Source organism: Apium graveolens, chromosome 4 (genome assembly GCF_009905375.1).
Source record: "Apium graveolens cultivar Ventura chromosome 4, ASM990537v1, whole genome shotgun sequence".
In the NCBI taxonomy this organism is placed as follows: Eukaryota; Viridiplantae; Streptophyta; class Magnoliopsida; order Apiales; family Apiaceae; genus Apium; species Apium graveolens.
The window spans coordinates 5443260-5458805 of record NC_133650.1 but is presented as its reverse complement, the minus strand read 5'-3'; the positions used below and the strand labels follow the sequence as shown (position 1 = coordinate 5458805).

Genomic DNA, 15546 nt, shown 5'->3' with positions numbered 1-15546 from the left:
TTGTGATAACAACAGACTGCTGTTTTACATGATTCATTCCATCACTTATTTTTAGGAATAAATATTAATATATTCATATCAATTTAATTATTAATATAAAATTTATTTCGAAATCCAAATTTTCGGTTAAGCACACGTGTATTAAAAAATGGAGAAATACATGTTTTAAAAAAGAAAAAATGATAAAAATAGCCGATTTTTGAAAAAATTTAACAAAAATAGTATTTCTAGAAAAAAGTGGTCAATTTTGGCCGAATGAATACTTCACTGTCAGTTGGGTATCCCAATTTGTATAAGATACTCCACTGGTAGTTGGGTATTTCATATATGGGATACTCCACTGCCAATTGGGTATATTGTATAAAGTGGATACTTCACTGACAGTTGGTATCTCATCGGCTAAAGTTTGCCAACTTTTCAGAAATTGGTTATTTTTGTCAATTTTATATAAAAATAGGCTAAATTTGTTTTTCACCCTTTAAAAAAGGGGTGAACTGACAAAAAAAAGTATAAAAAAAAATAAGAGGAACAAATAGACTTTACACCTAAAGATGGCTGCTCTTTGTGTGCCAAATAAAATATCAGCTCAATTTGACTTCTTTACTCCGTGTCATCGTTTTTATCCGAAAACATATCGCATTCATTTTTCACGTATCTCAAAATAATTAGTATTTAAATTCAAAAATTTATATATCAATACAAAAAATATGAATATAATTAATGTCGAGTTTGGTTTTTCAAAATAAGTATACGATACGAAACGAAAATATACGAAATAAATATATATAAATAAAATTTAAAAATAACTAATATTTATAATATAATTTAGATATCATATTTTCATACCGAAATACAAATAAGAATATTAGATTTCTGAATTTAGTTGTTTCCTATCCTGAATATTTAATTATCTAGTATATTTTTATCATTTAATTTTTTATATAAAATTAATGTACTCCCAAATACAAATTTTATTAATTTCCAATTATATTAAATAAATGATACACGAGTACAAATTATACTGTACCAGCCGCGGACACGAAGGGGAAGGGGGGGGGAAATAAAATATCTAAAAGCACTGGAGGGAGCAAACCCTCTCCTCAGCTCCCTCGAATATCTTTTATCTTCATTTGCGACCCTCACTCTCTCGCTCAATTGTGTTATTCAGTGATTGTATGAATGACCTCTACTCTCCATGCCTTTATTAGGTTCACTTCTCTTTCCCCTTCTATTACTTGTTCATTAATTATTACTCTTATTATTATTTGTGCTTTCCTTTCTGTTGCTGCTAACTTACTCATTATACTTTCTTTATTTCATCCAACTCCATTTCCTATACAATGCTCAAATATGTATCATTTCTATTATTTAGCATCATTTTATAGCAGTTTTATTGGTTCCATTGGACTAAGTTATGTTTCATGGATGCTATATTCTAGATGTAGCATCACTGTTGGACTTACTTTTATTAAACGCGCTTCTCCAATTCAATGCTACACTTGCTTCTAAAATAGCAAATTGTTAGCACATATGTTGCTCTAATTTCTACATAAGAATGTAAGTGGGAAGACCGGAAAATGGATAATTAAAGTCTAGCATATACTTTTAAATTATACTAGATTGGATGCAATTTGGTTCTAATTGGATTTAATTGATACATTTTCTGAAGTGCAATTACAATTCCTCTTTCTTCGAGTAGTATAGGTATGATTTCTTAAACATGGCTACTCCTTGTGCATATTATTGTATTGCTATACACTACTGCATCTAATTATATCCTATGCGACTCATCCTCGCATTGTTCATGCACCTATGTCGCAGAGCTTACTTCTTCCCAGCATTCCTTCCAAGATCATCTGCTTCCTTTGGGGGCTCGCAAGTTGTATCATGTAAATGATATGAGATTGTCATATCTGTCAATATCTTTCAAGATCCCCACACAAATAAGAGAGTTCAATATCAGTCATATTAAGCTGCAATCTAGGGGGGCTCTGGTTAGTGCAGTCGCTACCCTTGAACCGAAGATTTCAGCTGAGAGCGATGCACATGATGATCACCACAGAATGCATGTTGAAACTGGTTCCCAAAAAACCCAAGGGGTTGAGCATCAATCTACAAGTGAGGAATTTACTGATGTAGACGATAAAGAAAAATTAAGAAGGATGAGGATCTCCAAAGCAAATAAGGGAAATACACCGTGGAATAAAGGCAGGAAACATAGTCCAGGTAGCTAACAGCATTAAGAAACTTGAGATTTAAACGAGCGTATATAAGAATTATTATACTTCTTGTCATTTTTGTTGATTACCTGAATCTGTTGCATTTGTAGAAACCCTGCGGAAGATCAGAGAGAAGACTAAGCTTGCAATGCAGGATCCTAAGGTGATGTCATGTAAGAATAATGTTACACAATACACAATAATGCAAAAAAATATGTAATCATACATAAAATTCAAATTACCGAGTAGCACCCATTTTTTGTATCTCGATGAATACTATCTGTAACCTGGACTTTTCAGTTCCGCTGTTGTACCAGCGTTAGAGAAGGAGAGGACATGAATGTTGCTATGTGGGGTTATAGGTTTAGAGAAGGAACCGGTCTTGGTACACATGTCCTGCATTCTTGAGTAACATGGTATATAATGAAATGGCATATAAAGATCGATTGTTTTTACCTCCAAATTTACAGGTTTATATTTCCATCTAAGCTGTTGGTGAAATTACTATGGAGTGGTTTCTTCTATTCTGTGGCCATGTAACTATGTATTCCATATGCACTAAAGATCTTTCATCTAGGCTTCTCGCACTGACCTTTTTTACTTGTAATGTGATTCATATGATGATTTGAACTATTTTGGATAACCTACTTTTAAGTGACAGTACTTTGGTCTCTTAAAGAACAAGCTTGTTGTTGGTACATGGACTTGCTTGCTATGTAACAACTACAATAATGCTCCATTTGGTGGATAGAATGGAAAGAAAGATTGTGTACATAATTCAAGAAATAAGGAAGAATGTACGAGTGAAGAGTGAAAAAAAATGAGAGCATTCCTTCTCAAATTTGTGGTTTTCAGCTTTAGTTCAGATTGCTAGAAATGCAGAAGAGGAAGGAACATAACTTATAAAAATTGCTTTATAAATAGTACTAATGTCATTCCATTCTCTCCCCGTCTCATTCACCCCAATCAAAGACAACATCAGTGATTTACAACTATTACAAGTAAAATATAAGTTTCTGTTTGATCATTATTGAGCTATTGATTTTTCTTTGATGGATCACCTATGGAATTGGGGCTTGCGCATTTTCTTTTGGAGGAAAATTTTCATATTTTAAATTGTTACGCATATGATTTGTAATTTCATTTAGCATGCTTTAATTGCGCAGGTCAAGATGAAGTTAGTAAATCTGGGGCATGCTCAAAGGTAGAGTCTCATTTATTCTGTATTGATGCAGTATTAATTTGCCTCTTTACATATATTTCCTTTTAGTATATACCATTGGTACTATGTATTAGTTGTGTGAATAGACTTCTGGAGTGGACTACTAAATAGTGGAAACTATACACCAAACTAATTCCTCTTCCATGGCGTCACTTTAGATATTGATAATTTTTTCAATAGACATAAACTCAAACACTAGTAAATTCATCTATGAGCTCATACATACAAATATTCCTACATTTTTTAATAATGCTTTATGTATTGTGCAGCGAAGAAACGAGGATAAGAATAGGGGTTGGGGTGCGAATGGGGTGGAATAAGCGTCGTGAAAAGCTGATGCTACAGGAAACTTGCCACTTTGATTGGCAAAACTTAATAGCTGAGGCATCGAGAAAGGGCTTGGCTGGTGAGGAAGAACTGCAATGGGACTCCTACAAGATTTTGGACGAAGAGCTTGAGAAGGAATGGGTAGAAAGTGTTGAACAAAGGAAGAGAAGCCCCAGGCCCAAAGGTAGCAAGAGAGCCCCCAAATCAGCAGAGCAGAAAAGAAAAATTTCCGAGGCAATTGCTGCTAAATGGGCTGATCCTGTAAGTTGAATGTTCTAAATTAACCTGTGTGAAGCATGGGGATAATTTTTTTTCTTTTCTTCAATAATGAATAAATTATATTAGATTAGTATTTATTAGGTTATAGAATATTTGTAAGATTAATTTAAATTTTGTAACTATTAATTATATATACAGGAACCAAAATTTGGTACTACTATTTTCTAGCTAGTACTAGTACAGAAAAGGGGTTTCATCAATTAACAAATAACTAGTTTTTTTAACCGGTTCGATTGGACAGATTTTTAAAATATTTTTAGTGATTTCCTATTCATTTTTTAATAATTATATATTATTATAATAATATTATGTTGTAAATAACAAATTCAACTTTTAATATGTTGTTGATAGAATTGGAATCTCAGACCTTTGTATTGAATATCTTTTTAGTAACAAATCTGATGATTCTCATAAATTTAGTTTGAAGGACCTAAGCCTAACGATTGTTGAAAGAGATGATTAAAAATCATTTTTTTTAATTTCTATTTAATATTATTTGAAGAAATACCACTACATTTTATAATCATATTATATTAATATTGTTATTGAATGTGTTTTATTAGTTTATGTTTCTATTTTAAATTGTATTAAAATAGAAATTTTATAGTTTCTACATTTCTTCTTCCTTTTTAGCTCTCTGTGGGATCCTCAGATGGCCATACCATGCCACACCACAATAACCCTTTTACTCCAATTATATATAGGATATTAAACATATAGTGTAATCCGTACGGATCAAAGAAGTATGTCTGTAACTTGATCCACATTATATACTCAGATAAATCCTACTTTTGACCTTAAAAGTTTACAAAATCTGGGTAAAATAAGAGTTATCCTTCACATTTTGTAATTGCGCCGTAATGATGATTCTACCAGTTGGTATTTCATTTTTACATAGTATTTTATTCATTGAAGTATTTCTTGGCTCAACCAGGCTTACCGTGATCGTGTATACAGCGGTCTTTCAAAATATCACGGTACCCCTATTGGTGCTGACAATCCTAGAAGGCGGAAGAAAACAAGCTCAAGCTCAAACACAAGCACAAGCTCAAGCACAAGCATATCAAAAAAGAAGAAAATTGTAACAGATAATTCTGCATGTAATACAACAAAAAGAACAACTCAACAAACAATTAAGAAAAGAAGTAAGATGCCCATCTATACGGACCCGCTAGCAAGTTCCAAGTTGAAGATGATTAAAAATATTAGAGCAGATAGAGAGAATAAAAAAGCTGAAGCAATCACTAGAGCCAAGTAAGTTCCCCTTTTTCTGAACTATATGCAATATATAGACTCTATATATTGGTTCAAGTATAAGTAGCTTGAAAAAGGAATGGTTTGGATAAATGTGGCAAAAATGAATCAAATGAATTCACATTGGTCATATTTTTCAGAGTGATAAGGGTCTGAAAAAGTCCCTGGGTGCTAATTTTCTATTTCATTTCATCTTCTCCCTTGAACGATATTATATTTATTTTTCTTTAAATTAGTATTTTTTTTCTTTCGTTTGAAGTTTTAACCAAACAAAATGTTTGTAATAGGAAAAAAAGGCTTTTCCATTTTTTTACGCCTGACATCTTGAGACAGGATTATTAATTCTGGCTCTTTTGGTTCTTATATTCCAAGTTGTGTATAAATCCCTTAATCTACTCTTTGCCATAAAAGCATTACTGGGGTTTTTTGATTTTACTCAACAGCATAATAGAGAGTGTGGTTGTTATTATGCAGGCTTTTAATAGCTGAAGCAGAGAAGGCAGCAAAAGCCCTTGAGTTAGCTGCAACCAAGAGCCCCCTTGCTCAAGCATCCCTCATTGAAACTAGGAAGCTCATAGCTGAAGCAATTCAGTCTATTGAATCTATAGAGGGCGTTCCTGATGAAAATGACTCAAACATTCTTTCAAGCCATACTGTTAGTAGTTTCAAGACGAAGACTGACACTAGATCTAATGGTTTGTTCATAAAGAATCAGATGGAAATAAATGGATCCCAAGCCTTACTGTCATATTTTGATGACATTTCAGACTCTGCTTTTGATGACTTTAATTTGCAGGAATTACTGAGCCGCGAGGATGAACTTCTACCAAACAGCTCCTATGATGCGGATTTTATGAATGGTAAAGAGTACTTTAAAGAATTGCTTAACAATGACACCAATTTGTCTCAATACAAAACACTTCAGGAAAAGATAGAGCCGTCCAGCTTCACGCATCAACTGGATCGACTGACACCCAATGGTAGTAACGTCAGGCATGGAAACTTGGTGCGAAATGGAGCAAACTCTGAATTAGGGGAAAGAGAGAGACCTACAAAATCAACAAGGGAAGAGAAACCACCTAAATCAATAAAGAAAATTAAAAAGTGGGTTCGAGGAAAGCTTGTTGAAGTGAGGGAGGAAGATTAGAGAATAGCAGACTGTTTTGCACCCGGGCAGGGAGGTTTTAGTAAAATCCAGATGGTGAAATAGTGGCATCTAAAGAGTTGTACCGGTGGTGATCTACCAAATATCACCACGAATTCATAATGTGGTTTGATGATCTGAGAAATTAGCGTAGTTGTAGTTTTCATCTTTTTAGTCTTTATACATGTTGAAAGGAACATCATATATGTTGTAGCATCATCCATGTACTCGGGTTATATTTCTGAACAGCATTGGTTGGTTGTCCATGACTGTTCCATGTGGTTAAATATTTGTTGAGGACTGTTGTAGATGTGCTTATAGTATACATTCTTGTTTGAAAATATACACTTTAGCAACCAGGAATATTTTTATATACATATCTGGTTTTATTAAGCCCAATTTTTTTGCAAGATTATGGCAGGCGAGAAAATTGGAGTAGAGTAAGGCTCTGTTTGGGATTGCTGTTAAAAATTGATGTGCTATTAGAAAAAGTGATGCTGAAAAAAGTGTGTTGTAAAAATCAGATGACTGTTTGATAATTTTTTTGATATTTATATGTTTTGATGCAAAAAATTAAAAATAATAATGTTTTGGTAATGTTTGATGATGAAATGAGTATTTGCTTACCTCAAAAGCTGATAAACAGCTTTTTCTAAAAAGCTGGAGGACTTGTTTTCTCTAACAGCTTTTAGGTCAAAAGTATTTTTCCAAAAAACAGCTTTTGAATTTTACTAAACAGTTTTTAAACAGTTTTTCGCTGAAAAACTGCTATTGCTGTTAATCACACCCTAAATCAGAAAGCAAGAGTTTTTGAACACTTTGCAACCTGATAAATAGATTGTTCACACCAGGCAAAACACAGATAAACCAAGCAATAAAGCACCCGATCCAATCGTTGAATTGATTAAAACGTTGAACACTAGAGTTCCTAATGAAATTAGATTTTTCTTCTCTCCTGTAATGAGTTGAACTAGATATTGAATCATGAAGGCAAAAGAGTTGGGGCAGAAAGAATTATTAGTATAAACAGATCTAGCGTATGTTCTGTACTCTGGAGGCCATATTACAATCAAGGACATGCAAATAAATGTATCAGCAATAAGCCATCTTCTGTAAAAGATAATAAGAATGGCAATCAAAAACCATACACAACTTTTCACATTCATCTTACACATAAGAGGAAGAAACAAATCTTCCTGTTGCTCGTCTAGAATTCACGGTCATTGTCAGCCCTCGGAGATAAGCCTTGTTCATTCCCCACTGTTCTCTTGCTCATGTTTGTACGTTGCACCAGTCGAACCAATGCCTCGACCACTTCTGACATAGGTGGCCGAAATTCAGGCTCCGGCTATACAGACACATTAGAGATCAAATTATTCAGAATGGAACTAAAAACAATAACTAGCACTTATCTAATTATAATGTACTGAAAATAAATGGCCAATTTGTCCAGATTTAGCACATTACCTGGACACACAGAGCAATTACATCTGCAAACCGGGATAGGGATTTAACTGGGTAGAGCCCATTTAGTGCTGGATCAACCATCTTAGCCAAAGCATCAATATCATGAAGCTGGGGTGTCGCCCACCGAACAAGAGACTGCTCTGACCTTGGCCTTGAGCTACATCAAAATCACAAGTTGCATCAGATTCAAGCAACTTAAACACTCGTCAACATTTACAAGAATATTTAGCATAAAGAAACCTGTCAAATGGTTTTCGTCCGCTAAGAAGCTCCAACATGGACACTCCAAAACTGTATACATCGCTTTTTATAGTGTATTGGGCAGACATTGCAACCTCAGGTGCACTGTATCCAGAACCTGCATTGTGGTTCAAAGCCTGCAAAAATAGTGAAACACTATGGCTAAAGGAATACAGGTCGAAGCACTCTTTGCAACTAATGATAATCTATCAATTATATTTGGTCATTTGGTGTCCCGTAGATTCAAATTTGAAGAGGGGGGGGGTCTTATTAAGGTGCAAGATAAGAGCTCTATGTATACCTGGTCTGCATCTAAAACAAGGCTCGCTAACCCACAATCTGAAAGATGAGGATTTAGCTCCGTGTCTAATAATATATTGGCTGATTTGAAGTTCTTGTGAACAACAGAAGGAGAGCAAACTTCATGCAGATACCTAAAAGCAATAATTGAGCAAGATTATTGACTTGGGTTCCATGCATTAAAATTGAATACAAATTGACAAGGCAAATATCTTAATGATCATTCATTAAGAGAAATATGATAAACCCTGTTTACAACCAGCAAACATCTCTGTGAAATAAAATGAGGAATGGAAACTTTAAGAGGTGCTTAGGTACTGTTAAATCTTCAATCAGAACTTGCATTGGTTTAAAGTCACTATTTGCTTGGCTTAGACATAAAATCACCAAGAACCTTAAAGACTATTGACTTTAAACGAATGCAAAACTATAACCAGACAGACATGGCAATCAACAACTTAAGAACTCTATAACACAGAGATGCAAACACCTATTCTAGCATAGGTATAACAGCAATCCTAGACATGTGCCGAATTACTCAAGAATTATATTAGATAGACAATAGCAAAACAAAAAACTTCATTTTTATAAAACATCGCTTGCTTATTATATCATGTATAACAAAATGATTCATTATCAGTGTAACTTACTCCAATGCACGTGCAGTTCCCAAAGCAATCTTGACACGGGTGTTCCACGTCAAGGGCTTGCTAAATTCATCAGAGACGTGCAAGAAATCATGCAAAGAACCGTTTTTGTAGAACTCGTAAACTAGCAAATGCTGCCCATGCTCTGAACAGTATCCCACCAGTTCGGCCACATTAGGATGCCTTAATTGGGATATGTCTGAAACCATATTTATAAACTCTCCAGACAAATGACTTGGCAGAGCAGATGAACTTATTTTCTTAACAGCAAGAACCTAAAATATCAAAAAATATTAAAACAAGTTGAGTAGTAACATAACACACAGAACTTAACTGAGAAAGTAAAACAAAGGTGGCACAAGGAGGAAAACAATAATATTTTAAGAACATGAAACAGAGTATACCCTGCCATCATCAAATTGAGCCCGATAAACACGTCCAGTGGAACCTTCGCCAATAAGATCCTCAACGTTAAAGCTATTTGTTGCAATCTGCAGATCGGCTATTGAATATGATATGGCATTAATCGAAGTCGTGTTTACTTTCTTTGCGGTAATAGGCCTCACTGATAGATCATCTTCATCAAATGATTTATGACGATCTACTGGTGGGGGTCTCAGATTAAATGAAGCAGAATTTTCAAATGTCTTTGTAATTGGCATTGAGGAAGCCTGAGTAGGCTTTGTTTCTGCAAAAACATAACACACATTAACACGTACCACTGAGTCGCTAACATCACGGAAAAGTTACATGTTCAAACTAATGTGACATAATATTTAATAAACATTTATCCACAATAACTCAACAAAATCATTGTTGACTATAATACGTAGTGAAGTACCCTCACAACAAGACAGATTAAAGGAAACCTAAAAAGAATTGCTATACAGAATCATAAACTGCAGATCAAAAAATGGTTAAAATTATCATATTTGGCTATGTATTAGCGGGGTTTCTTTTTATCTAAGTTAATAGAACTTTCTGTTTCCATTACAATAACTCGTTACTACCAAAGAGAGTTGAATTTGTGAGTACAGCTTATAAGAAAACCTGTTTTCACAAAAATCACAAGATTTTGCAATAGTCATCGACGCAAGAGCCAACAGTTTGGAACAAAGAGTAGGTCATGTACATAACCAACAGCCAAACGGCTCTAGATATATAATTCAAGAGACATTTTTGTTCATATGAACTTGTCAGTAGCTAAGATGTCATAAGTATCAGTAGCCAAAACATGAGATAGCCATAATGTAACACCTTAATATGACTACAATATAGATTATATAAGGAACTGTTTACTCTTATTAATGTCATAAATCTTAAGAGTGTTATTGGCAGGTTTATGATACTCGGGGGAGAGCTTCTGAGAAGGGTGATGAGATTTGTTGAGATAAAAAGTTATAAATTTTTTCTATTGAATGGAGAAGATTGGTACCTTGGACTTCTTGTGAAGCGTAAGAAGTGAAAGGCTGACTATCAGCTTTCTCTATATCTGCAGATGACTTTTTGGACCTTCTCTTCACTATAAAGAATGCAATCACGGCTCCAACAACTAAAATGGATATGACAATTCCTGCCACACCAGCACCGCCTATACCTGATTTCTTGCTTCCACCATCTGATGAGTTATTATCACTTGGTTTTCTATTTCGGTTGCCACTGTTGACTGGAGGAGTGCCAGGTGGAGGAGGTGGTGCAGGACCCGAACTCCAAGAGTTACCCTCTCTCCTGTTACAATATCATGCATATAATGCTTAAATATAAAATTCTCTACTTGGCTTATAATATAATCGGGAAATTAATGTGACAAATCCTTACTGAATAATGCTTTTTAGTCGATCAGGAATCCAACCGCTGAAACGGTTATTTCCCACATTCCTGAGATTGTAGATAGAATAGAGTTATTAATATTAAGTTGATAGCCCTTACTAAGAGTAATAGACTTGTATTACTCACAAATTATGCAGGGGGAGATTAGCAAGGACATTTATAGTGCCTGTGAACTGGTTGTTTTGCAAATACCTGCACAACAATTAACATTGAAGCCAAAAAGGATCTTATAAATATAACCAAAACTGTGAAATGACCTTAACACTTACATATTGGCCATGCTTGAAAGGGCGCTGAAACTTTCAGGAAGATCACCGGTCAAGGAATTAAAAGAGAGATCCCTGGTGCAAGAGCAATAACATATGTCAAACCAAGCAAAGCAAGGACTCAACTCCCGACAAAGTAAAAAAATTGAATAGTGATTGCAATGTAGAGTAACCCAAAGCAAATTACACAAGTGAAAGTTAGCCAGTATACTGCACTTTTGACAAAAAGGTACCCGAGAAAAAATAAAAAAAGATAAAAAATAAAATTTCAAAAGTAATCCCGCTAAAAGAGTCAAACAAATAACTAAAGAGATATGATCTTGTATGAAAATGGACGGGGTAATCTCACAAAGTAGAGAGAGATGAAAGTGATCCAAACATGTCACTCAGCTGGCCCTGTAGTTGATTGCGACTAAGATTTCTACACAGGTAAATTAGAAAAAAAATCATTAGTTTTGGCTTTTAAACAGAACCGGACAAGATTAAAGAGAAAACTAACATGTACTCAATCTTAGTCATTCCTGATATGGAATAAGGGACACTTCCACCGAAACCACATCCAGCAAGATTTCTGCAATTAATAAAGACGTGGAAAAAATATGATAACCTTTATCTATAAAATATAATATTTTGGTTAAGAGAAAAAAAAGGGGAAATCTTACAGTCGTTGCAAATTTGGTGGAAGGTTATAAGGTATCTGGTTCCCAAGATTATTATTGCTCAAGTCACTGCAATATAATCATATCACCCATCAGTGTAACTAGACAGACCATAATTGAATAGGTATTAACAAATAGGTGGGGTTACGCTATTACAAGGTGGTTAATGATTTCATATTTGTGAGCTCGTAACCCATTGATCCAGTGAGCCCAAGACCTGATAATTTTCTGTTTTAAATTTTTTTTTTAAAAAAAAGAAGAAAGATATTAGTTAATATGATCCCAAGACAGGATGCTAATGAACTGAGAGCATAAGATAGCTCACATTTCTGTGACTTTTGAGCCTGAGCAGGAGATGCCTTTCCATGAGTCTCTACAGGGATCACCGCCATTTGCTGTCCACTTTGTGAGCTGCTGTGGTGAATTCAGACTGGTATACAAGACCCTCAGAGCAGAAACTGTATACCAAAACATCACAGTAAGAGAATACTCAGTTCAAACATATTCTTCTCACAAAAGCTCATACAAAGTATAAATGCATAGAGTTATCTATATATATTGGAATTACTGCAAATTATCACATTAGATAGTAAATGAAATATAAGGTATGCAACATAATTACATAACTCTCTAGAGACCGTCAAGATTAGTATCTGATACAAGCTCAAGACACATTTCGCATCGGTACACAACTGCCCTTTATGTGATTTTCAAATGGCAATTAGGCTGAAAGAAATCTTTCTTACCAAAATCCAAATAAAAGTGGAGTACTTGTGCTGAATGTAGTTGAAATACGATAATATCACATAATTATGAATAAAGATATGAAGATGGCATTTTACGGGAAATGTCATACACCATACACCTTTGTCGAATTGAAGATTCATGCCATAAGGAGAAGAAGAATTGTAATTAAATTGGTGTTGTGCATTAACCAAAATCTCTGAAGGTATATAAACTTACTAAAAAGGAGATTTCTTTGATGACAAAAAGAAATGGGGAGAAGTAAAAAGGCATGCCCAAAGTGCCTCCAACAAAACTAACAGCTTGAAATAACATGTACAATGGCTTTAACCCATCCTTTATCATTGGCCATTATTCTATAAAAATGTAGTTTATTCACCGGAAAATCTCTACAGCCAGAGAATATCACTTGAATAACTTGTTCTTTGTAGTTAGACAGTACAGGACAGAAACTTATGAACAATAACATTTACAACAGCAAACTCTATCAACAAATGGGCAGGCCTTAAAACTTATCCATAGCAGCAAAGGGTTTAGAAAAAGCATGTAAAGGAAAAAAAACATAAACCACAATCTCTGTAAAAAGATTGTTTCATTAAATTTATATATATATCTAAAGTGAGGTGAGGCTATGAATTCAAGATCTCCACACATATAAAACCAACTTACGAGAAGATAATCAAAATAACTATAATAATTAGCAGGAAAGACACAATATTTGCTTGATTCTTGGTGGTTCTTGCATCAAACAAATAGAAGAACAATGTACATGTGAAAACAATGAAAAGGGAACAAACCATCTTGCGGATCTGTATCAGCTTTGATAAAACTTGAACCCAAAAGCAGATTAAAAATGGTAAGCAGCAGCAGCAATAGCAATGTCTTCATCTCAAGCAAGAACCAAAGTAAAATGAAACACAACTCTAACCTCACCTAAGTCTATGTTTTGTAATGAATACTAATAATAATTAATTAGAATTAAGTTAAGAAAATAGATTTGAATAAACAACTAGTACTAGTACAAATTGAAGTAATGCTTGTGGGTACACATTTTGAGGAAATGTAAGAAAAGTTGGGAGGCACGATCTGATAAACAAGAATCCAAAGCCACATAAAATTATTGTGTTAGACAGACACAAATTATTAATATAAGTATAAAAAAAGAAATAAGAACACGGTTTTGTAGCACTACACAGCACAGGCCACAGCTAGCTGGCTGTGGGATGTTGAAAGTTATAGTATAATGAGATGAGATGCGCGTGAGAGAGAGTTGCCTCTTGTGAGATGAGGGAAAGTTGAAGAGTAATCAGTGGAGATGATTAGGTGATTTACAGGACGATGATTGGATTGAAGAGATTTGGATTAAAGGGATCGGATTTTAACTTCTTTTTTTACAGGCTGAGTGTGAATAGATTTTTTTTACTTTAGTCACCAGTCACACACAGACCAGGCTGAGGTGGCTAAAAGATTTGGGATCATCCCTATGTGAATTTACTACAAATTAGAGATAGATATATTACATGTATAGATGTCAGGCGTGTTTGGCAATCCATTTATAAGTGTAAGTAAGAGTTTATCGACAAGTGTTTGTCGACCCATAAATTGATAAGTTGAATGTTACTAATTACGTATTTTTTTTTTAATTTATTTTGATTTTTCGTTGATTTATTAACCTCAATTTTATAATTTATATTTTAAATGTTAATCTAAGTTAAAATTCAAGAATTTAGATAATTATATTTAATAATTATATATTTTAGTTCATTTAAGAGAAAAAAAATTCCAACTTATAAGTAAAATTATCCAAACACTTATTTAACTTATAAGTACTCTTTACTTATCACTAATAATTTACTTAGTTAATTTTAAATCGTAAGTTATTTATTTTCAGATTTCCCAAACGAGAACATTACAACCCGTATATGAATTTTTTACCTATCAACCAAAAAGAATATAAAATATCCATAAACGGCGTCGTTGCAGAAATTATGTATTCACTACTCCTATATATTAGCAGAATAGAGTAAAGTTCTATGGAGTCCACCTTTAATTGGAGTCCTCGGAGTCCATATATGTTCTGCAAGTAAAATATAGCTTAAAATATTGCAAAACATATTATTTTTCGACAAACATCACTATTCTATCAAAAATCTTGTAGATTGCATACATTTTACAAGCAGAACATTGCAAAAATATATATTCTACAAAACATGTTTAGTTTGCAGAACATAAATGTTCATGTTGCAGAACATATTGCAGAACATACATATTGTACCGTAAATATATGAGATTTGCATGATTTTGTTAAAGTTATGCTATTTGTGTAACATGTTTTGCAAAATAACACGTTTTACAATATATTTTATTTGCAGAACGTAGATGGACTCCGAGGACTCCGATAAAAAGGTGGACTCCATAGAACTCACCCCTAGCAGAATAAGAGGAAACGATACATACACTCCACGCACACACAGATAATCGGTGGTTAGGAGAATAGACCAAATTACTGCCATCATTTGTTAACAATATAGAATTGTAACATAAAATATCATATCTATTATGTGTGTGTATATCATTGGCTGCATTGTAATTAGGTAAGTCAAGGTTTCATTAAGAAATGAATCGGTCTATTTCGAGTATACAGCTCATTTGGTTCCAATCTTCCGTTCATATTAAACTCGAGTTCAATATAGTATTGTGATGGGCCCTTTTAATTACCGAAAAAAAAACAGATTACTGAAATTAAAAACAACTGGGGAGCAAAATGCTGCGATGTGTACTAGTTAATATGAAAAAACAATTCAAAAGTATTCAAGTATATGTCTTTTATTGTCTAGATTCTAAACTTAAATTTTAAAATATCGTGATTCCTACATATTTTAAAAATCTTATTTGAATCATTTCGTTACATTTTGACTTGTTAATTAAGATTTTTAACTTCTTGAATT

The 15546-nt window shown here is 33.7% G+C and overlaps 2 protein-coding genes across 6 annotated transcripts; one reads left to right on the top strand and one right to left on the bottom strand.

Moving 5' to 3' along the window:
* The first annotated feature begins 1039 nt into the window (after positions 1-1039).
* LOC141717577 (uncharacterized) lies at positions 1040-6788 on the top strand. Of its 5 annotated transcripts, XM_074519718.1 has the most exons (8): positions 1040-1208; positions 1822-2226; positions 2330-2382; positions 3386-3423; positions 3711-4029; positions 4982-5301; positions 5776-5996; positions 6098-6257. In XM_074519718.1, exons 1-8 carry the CDS (start codon positions 1196-1198, stop codon positions 6118-6120), a joined length of 1392 nt encoding a protein of 463 aa, XP_074375819.1. In that variant the 5' UTR covers positions 1040-1195; the 3' UTR covers positions 6121-6257. The 5 variants fall into 5 exon arrangements, with proteins under 5 accessions (XP_074375819.1, XP_074375815.1, XP_074375816.1 ...); XM_074519714.1 differs by having other exon boundaries at positions 5776-6788; XM_074519715.1 differs by lacking the exon at positions 1040-1208 and adding an exon at positions 1308-1704 and having other exon boundaries at positions 5776-6788.
* A 656-nt stretch (positions 6789-7444) lies between these two features.
* On the bottom strand, positions 7445-13947 carry LOC141717575 (protein STRUBBELIG-RECEPTOR FAMILY 6-like). The gene is made up of 16 exons (XM_074519713.1): positions 13396-13947; positions 12180-12312; positions 12011-12082; positions 11858-11923; positions 11695-11766; positions 11545-11616; positions 11199-11270; positions 11056-11121; positions 10918-10977; positions 10535-10827; positions 9504-9787; positions 9103-9374; positions 8454-8586; positions 8153-8289; positions 7913-8069; positions 7445-7793 (listed from the first exon to the last, which is right to left on the bottom strand). The coding sequence occupies exons 1-16, from the start codon at positions 13484-13486 to the stop codon at positions 7653-7655; spliced, it is 2121 nt and encodes a 706-aa protein (XP_074375814.1). The 5' UTR covers positions 13487-13947; the 3' UTR covers positions 7445-7652.
* Between the last annotated feature and the right edge of the window lie 1599 nt (positions 13948-15546).

Excerpts from the sequence above, each read along its gene's own strand:
- LOC141717575 (XM_074519713.1), bottom strand. The coding sequence starts at position 13,486 with ATGAAGACATTGCTATTGCTGCTGCTGCTTACCATTTTTAATCTGCTT. Across the intron at positions 11,271-11,544 it reads CTTTCATCTCTCTCTACTTT|GGATCTCTCTTTTAATTCCT; the intron begins GTGAGATTACCC and ends CTCTTGCACCAG. Across the intron at positions 9,788-10,534 it reads CGCTTCACAAGAAGTCCAAG|AAACAAAGCCTACTCAGGCT; the intron begins GTACCAATCTTC and ends ATGTTTTTGCAG.
- LOC141717577 (XM_074519714.1), top strand. Across the intron at positions 2,383-3,385 it reads TTGCAATGCAGGATCCTAAG|GTCAAGATGAAGTTAGTAAA; the intron begins GTGATGTCATGT and ends TTAATTGCGCAG. Across the intron at positions 3,424-3,710 it reads AATCTGGGGCATGCTCAAAG|CGAAGAAACGAGGATAAGAA; the intron begins GTAGAGTCTCAT and ends TGTATTGTGCAG.